This window comes from Monopterus albus, unplaced genomic scaffold (genome assembly GCF_001952655.1).
Source record: "Monopterus albus unplaced genomic scaffold, M_albus_1.0 scaffold63.1, whole genome shotgun sequence".
Lineage (NCBI taxonomy): Eukaryota > Metazoa > Chordata > Actinopteri > Synbranchiformes > Synbranchidae > Monopterus > Monopterus albus.
The window spans coordinates 1,208,261-1,215,563 of record NW_018127943.1 but is presented as its reverse complement, the minus strand read 5'-3'; the positions used below and the strand labels follow the sequence as shown (position 1 = coordinate 1,215,563).

The 7,303-nt window shown below is 41.2% G+C and overlaps 1 protein-coding gene across 2 annotated transcripts in view; it reads left to right on the top strand.

Moving 5' to 3' along the window:
* The window catches only part of jag2b (jagged canonical Notch ligand 2b), a 39,888-nt gene that overhangs the window by 13,682 nt on the left and 18,903 nt on the right, over window positions 1-7,303 (top strand). For both annotated transcript variants that reach the window (XM_020604006.1, XM_020604005.1), the window contains exon 3: window positions 1,461-1,518. In XM_020604006.1, coding sequence (XP_020459662.1) covers window positions 1,461-1,518 — 58 coding nt within the window. The remainder of the gene's footprint in view (window positions 1-1,460; window positions 1,519-7,303) is intronic.

The following is a 7,303-nucleotide window of genomic DNA, read 5'->3' as shown; positions in this document are numbered from 1 at the left end:
AAATTTATTCTTTTCACCTTTTCTGATGTTTTATAGGCCAAACAATCTATTAATTGAGAAAATAACTTTCAGATTAGTCAATAATGGAAATAATCTTTCAAGGTGCTGCTCGGTGGCTTTTTCTTTACCCAGGCTAGCAGTTTTCCTTTGCTTCCAGTCTTTATGCTAAGCTAACCTAACCACCTCCAGGCTCTAGCGTCATTCATTTTAAATAGATTTTATTGGATTTGACAATGGATGAAACTGACCAGGGCCTTGTTTTCGGTTTGAGCTTCATGTCATGAATGTCCAATGTGAGCAGGTTTTGTCTGTGTAGAAAGGATGATTTAAAACATGTGGTGAGTTAACAAAATGTACAAGGTTAATAAAAATGCAGTCTCTGCCCAGTTTCACACACTATAGAAGGGCAAACGACTATATGAAGTAATTTGGGGTTGTCATTCAGCAAAATGAAAATCTGGATGCTTTGGCGGAGTTGTTGATTAATTGTTCCATCTTTGCGTATCTCTGCCTTCTCCTCAGTTGAACTCCATGATGGCGCCAGGTTTGGTTGTCAGAATGTTTGTATCACCAATGCTAAAATCCACTCACAACCCAGCTGGGGTGCGTCCTGCACAGGCAGCCTGCAGCGTCTTTTTAGCTTCTTCCGGCAGTTCTTCTTGCCTTATCTTGTTCGCTCTTGTATATATGAATCATTGGGTTTCAATATCAGTGTAACTCAAGCGTACTTCTGTGTAACAGGACCAAGTAGCGTTTAAACTGTAGCTACTGTAGCATCGTGTGTGTGTGTGTGTGTGTGTGTGTGTCTGTCTGCTGTCTTTGTAGAGGAACTGCACAACAGTAGTTAAAATGCTCCCCATTTTTTGTTTGCTATGATTATGGGTCATGTTTACTTGTCATTGAGTTTAGGAACAAAATAAAGGCCCTCTGTAAAGAGTTCCTGGTTTTATAGCTGAGACTAGAGACGGACTTTACATAGTCATTAACACTAGTAATTTGAGATGTGGCGTTGATTTCTCTCAAAAATTTGATAAAACATTGACTTCAGACAACATCTTTACATTCTAAGAATAGAAATGTTGGAATACATGTGTTCTGTGACTATAGTAACAGTGGTCAGTGAAAGGAAAAGGAACTTGCATTGTAGAACTTCTGATAGTACAGCAGCTGTTACGGTTGTTGTGCTGAGGTGCAACTAATGTTTTGTTGCTTGGTGCTTAATATCCTACTTTCCATGTAGTCGCGTCAAAGGCAATCTGAGACGCTGTTTACTACAAAGATTATTTCTAAAGGAGCACGTGCTGACTGTTTTTGATGCAGCATACAGTCACAGATGTTCAGACTCGGTTTCTGTGCATAGAAATGAGCAGACCCCTCAGCCTTATGATGTGAATTTAAAAAGATTTTGTCCATATTTCACTGAACTCTTTTTGACTTGTCTTTGTTTCTTTTCTTTCAAGCGGACGTACACGTTGATTGTAGAGGCTTGGGACTGGGACGACAACACCACACGCAGCAGTAAGTAACAGCAAGACTTCACATACACACATGTGCACGCTGTGCCTTCCATGATGTGCTAGTATGAGTGGGTGAGGTTGGCTCCTTAACAAATTCTCAGGAAGTTTTTGGTCAAGGTTAAAATATAGCACAACCAATTTATTTTGGAGACCAGTACCTGTATCAGTACTTGAAAGTTTAAAGTAATGTAACGCTGTTACATATATGATATTCATAAGTCAGTGTTTTTAGTAAGTATCACTTAAGATTGGATTTTAAAGAACTAAGGCTGAGTAGGACATTCTGCCATTAGAAAGAATAAAGGTCCTAGCTGGCAATGGCATCACTGTACAGTGCCTTGCGAAAGTATTCGGCCCCCTTGAACTTTGCGACCTTTTGCCACATTTCAGGCTTCAAACATAAAGATATAAAACTGTAATTTTTTGTGAAGAATCAACAACAAGTGGGACACAATCATGAAGTGGAACGAAATTTATTGGATATTTCAAACTTTTTTAACAAATAAAAAACTGAAAAACTGGGCGTGCAAAATTATTCAGCCCCCTTAAGTTAATACTTGGTAGCGCCACCTTTTGCTGCGATTACAGCTGTAAGTCGCTTGGGGTATGTCTCTATCAGTTTTGCACATCGAGAGACTGAAATTTTTGCCCATGCCTCCTTGCAAAACAGCTCGAGCTCAGTGAGATTGGATGGAGAGCGTTTGTGAACAGCAGTTGTCAGTTCTTTCCACAGATTCTCGATTGGATTCAGGTCTGGACTTTGACTTGGCCATTCTAACACCTGGATATGTTTATTTGTGAACCATTCCATTGTAGATTTTGCTTTATGTTTTGGATCATTGTCTTGTTGGAAGACAAATCTCCATCCCAGTCTCAGGTCTTTTGCAGACTCCATCAGGTTTCCTTCCAGAATGGTCCTGTATTTGGCTCCATCCATCTTCCCATCAATTTTAACCATCTTCCCTGTCCCTGCTGAAGAAAAGCAGGCCCAAACCACGATGCTGCCACCACCATGTTTGACAATGGGGATGGTGTGTTCAGGGTGATGAGCTGTGTTGCTTTTACGCCAAACATAACGTTTTGCATTGTTGCCAAAAAGTTCGATTTTGGTTTCATCTGACCAGAGCACCTTCTTCCACATGTTTGGTGTGTCTCCCAGGTGGCTTGTGGCAAACTTTAAACAACACTTTTTATGGATATCTTTAAGAAATGGCTTTCTTCTTGCCACTCTTCCATAAAGGCCAGATTTGTGCAGTATACGACTGATTGTTGTCCTATGGACAGAGTCTCCCACCTCAGCTGTAGATCTCTGCAGTTCATCCAGAGTGATCATGGGCCTCTTGGCTGCATCTCTGATCAGTCTTCTCCTTGTATGAGCTGAAAGTTTAGAGGGACGGCCAGGTCTTGGTAGATTTGCAGTGGTCTGATACTCCTTCCATTTCAATATTATCACTTGCACAGTGCTCCTTGGGATGTTTAAAGCTTGGGAAATCTTTTTGTATCCAAATCCGGCTTTAAACTTCTCCACAACAGTATCTCGGACCTGCCTGGTGTGTTCCTTGTTCTTCATGATGCTCTCTGCGCTTTAAACAGACCTCTGAGACTATCACAGTGCAGGTGCATTTATACGGAGGTGCAAAACTGATAGAGACATACCCCAAGCGACTTACAGCTGTAATCGCAGCAAAAGGTGGCGCTACAAAGTATTAACTTAAGGGGGCCGAATAATTTTGCACGCCCAATTTTTCAGTTTTTTATTTGTTAAAAAAGTTTGACATATCCAATAAATTTCGTTCTACTTCATGATTGTGTCCCACTTGTTGTTGATTCTTCACAAAAAATTACAGTTTTATATCTTTATGTTTGAAGCCTGAAATGTGGCAAAAGGTCGCAACGTTCAAGGGGGCCAAATACTTTCGCAAGGCACTGTATCAAAGCTATTGCCAGTAGATCTTTGGCATTAGACACATCTGTTGTGTTTTTGGACAGAGATGGGAGAGAGTTTGCAGAGGGAAGTTAAGTGATTCTTGATATTATTGACACAATTCAAAACCATTCATCTCTTTGAATGGCTTGTTTTTGTTCTTGGCACTTCACTTTTATGCATTGTTCTAGTGGTTGGTTTGTTTGCTTTTTGCTCTGGAACTAATGATGCCACTGTCTCTTAAACTCTCTTAAATGATGCTGCCCTAAACCTCAGTGGGATTTGCTGGTTATTATTGGTTAAATAAATAATATATGTATATGTTAGGTGACAAGTCAAAGTTGACCTATATATAAGGACCTAAGACATAAGTGCTTTATTTGGAATGTAGCATTAGCTGTGATGGGGTTTTTAAAGATATTTGTCTCTTGAGAACTGTATCATTAATTCTGCTTCAAATCTTTAACTCACTAGACCTGTTTTGTGTTGTAAGTAGGAACTGCAGGTAGCAGGTCACTGTAACTTCCCAAGACTCCTCATACAGACTGTAAGCTTTGGTTCTTGTTAGCTCTGTTGGCTCTGGCAGTCAGCTCTGACCAGCTGTGTCCTGTTTTCCCTCGGATATGTCCGCTGGGTGGACTCCTGTACAACCCCATTTTCCCGTCTGAGCAGTAGCTCAGTCTAGGAGGAAGAGGACCCGGTGCCTGTATGTGTGGATGTGGCTTTGATCCGTGGAGATGGTGGCATTTTTCAAGAGTCTTTCATACCTTTCTGTGCATCTAAGAATGAGCTTGAATGTATTCTATGGTAAAAACCTGCCCTGTATATCTGAGGTCATTACATCCTGTTTTGTCCATAACATCAAGTTCACTTCCACTTGTCAATGCAAACAATGGAGAAGAAATAGATTTTGACATCGTACTGTTGTAGTCTCCACTTTCTTTGTGTACATTTACAGTCATTACTATGACGTTTCTGGTTGATATAATACAATTGGGAAACTGTTCAATTGATTTTCTGCCAGCTACTAGTACTTTTATTTGGCTGAGGCTAAAGAAGCAAAATGGATGTGGTTTGGGTGTCAGGATGCACTAAGCACATTTTCAGCCTTTTGATGGATTCATTTCACTGAGGTGCTTGTTTTGTAATGTACTGTATGTCAAAATGTAGAAGGAAAGTGGGGGGGACGACTTCTGAAGTCAATGCAGGTTTGATTTATTCGGTATTGCCTGCTGTTCAAAAGCAGAACTGAGACCGCTGCAACGCCACAGACATCAGCTGACTTTGACTCTACGAGTCTGCTATGCTGTATCTTAACCGCAGACTGGAGCTTGTAGCTGTCAGGACCAGAGGTGGAAAGTAACAAAGTACTGTACTTAAGTACAGTTTAGAGGTATTTGTTCTAAACTTGAGTATTTTTGTTTTTATTGTCCAAATGCATGGGGTTTATGGGTTAAAGTAGGTCCGATCGAGACGTGGGCGCTTGCTATGGGGTACTTGCATCTCTGAAAATGTTGGAGCCCTTTAACTTTCTAGAAGTATAAATGCCACAGCTATGCAACTGTGTCTGAATAACAAACACACATGCTTCCTTACATACAGTGACAAGTATAAATTCAGCTTGACAGAGGGGCAGTGTATCAAATTCCTCATGTGTTCAGCACACAAAGCCGATTCTGATTTCTGCTAATTCATACTTCTGTTCACTGTTTCAGAATACATTTTTTTGTACTCACAAGATTTATTTGATAACTTTAACTTTCAGAATGACATTGGTAAAACAGTAGGGTAAACAGCACTGGTATGGAATTTATTTATATGAATTGGTATCTGCAGAGAGACTCAGACAGATGCTAAGCTGTAGGAAGGTGGTGATGGTATGGGTTTGGTATGAACTCCTATTTAGCGATAGAGCTGCTGCTTGATTGATTGGCTGCGCTGTAGGTTTTCCTTCTGCAGATGACAACTTCACTGATGTGGTGTCATTAGCAGGACAAACGGCTAGTGCACTGAAGACTGAATGTCCACCAGTTTCCTTCAGTTACGCTCAGACAAAACAGGAACCTGCACATTCAAATCCTGCCACTTGAATGTTTTTGTAACAGAGTCTATTGTTCAAAATGTGTAGTACTGTACATGTGGGTTTTTGATGCTGGTGGCTACTACAGTGGGACCTCCAAACATTTTAAGAGTAAAGTGAAAATCCAGTTAAAGACGGACCACCTGCTGAATAATGTGCACTAAAAGGCAGAACAGAGGAGGGAGAAAGCATGTAGCTACTTCAGGTTGATCCATAGCCATCTAGGTTCGTTCTCTGGCCCGAGTCAGCACCGGCATCATGTCTTGTCCTACGTAAGAGCCTACCAGTGCATTGGTCTGTCAGTGAGATTCCTCTCCTCCTGTGTCATGTCCTCCGGTGTGCCTCTCTTCCCTTCCCCTTGTGTACTCAGGAAAGGCAGCCGGCTGTTTTCCTTGTGTTTATCGAGCAGGAAGTGAGGTGGATTGAGCGGCCGGGCTCAGTGTTTAGACACCGACGTAGCAGAACCCAGCTTGGACCGGGAGTTCATTGTTCTCTATCTGGCAACTGCTGGGAGTTATTTCTGTTTTTGTTGTTTAAGTCTGTCTGACATTGTGTCAGTCCTCAGCAAAGGAAAGTGTGTGTGTGTGTGTGTGTGTGTGTGTGTGCGTGTTCGTTCCTGCTTGCTCATTTCCAAAATATATATGGTGCATTGCAGCCCAATAGCATGAAGAAAAGGAACTCAGGCCCCCTATTTCCACAGAGATTGTTTTCTCACTGTGATAAAGATTGCTTTCTTTATGAAAGCTGGTGCTGAAGCAGACCCCACAGAGACGAACATTGTTGGCGTGCTAGAGGCTAAACAGTAGCAACCTCCTGACATAACCGTGCACAGAGAGCTCCGAGGCAGTGGTGATGCGTACTACCACCAGAAAATAGATCAATTTTCAGACAGTGAATTTCAATTGCATACTTAAAATTCAGTGGGTCCTTTTCCTCACACAGACACAATGTGATATCAGAGTGTCTGCTGAATAAGAATGCACTGCTATTCTTTATGAGGGAGTGACTTGACATGAGAATAAAGGAGATTTCAGATCAATGTCAGGGTTTCAGATAATTCATTGTTATCACCTTACTAATTGCAGTAGCTGCTGGGACCTCTGTCTGCTTACAAGTATGATGATGGCTAACTAGTTAGCTCATAGTTGCTCCTTACTTTGTAAATACGCCATATCAGTTTTTGTTTGCAGTCGTTTTTAACCAGCTGTCAAATGTAAGTCCAAAAGTCTTTTAGTTGTGTTGGCTCTCATCTGTGATTTCGACCAACTCCTGTCTTGTCTTTTTAGCTGCTAAATATTCCATTATGTTCACCAGCCATTTGTTTTCTGAGTCTGCTTGCTGTTTGATCGTGTTTTCACTGCGTCATGTGCGATCGTTTTATTAAACCAGGATTTGGCTTAGTGCTGTTCCAAATTGAACGAATTGGGGTGAGTGTGTATAGGTGGTTTGCTATGAATCAAGTTTACACTGGTTTGTACTGACACCAGGAAATAGCCACATGTTGCATGCAGAAGCCTGACACTGACAAATACACGCATAAGTAAAAACCAGCAATATCAGACAGTAAACCATTCTGTGATGTTGTAAAGGATCAGCTAAATAAAGCTTATACCAGTGGGAGGACAAAAAAAATGCTTTACTTTCATGTGATACCAGTCAAGGAGCACACAGCTTGCCTGACCTTTAGTGGCCATATAGGCACATATACTGAAAAACCCAAAAGGTTCAATTCATGTTGCCTAGTAACTTGTACACATCCCAGGTAACCATAGGAATTAAACT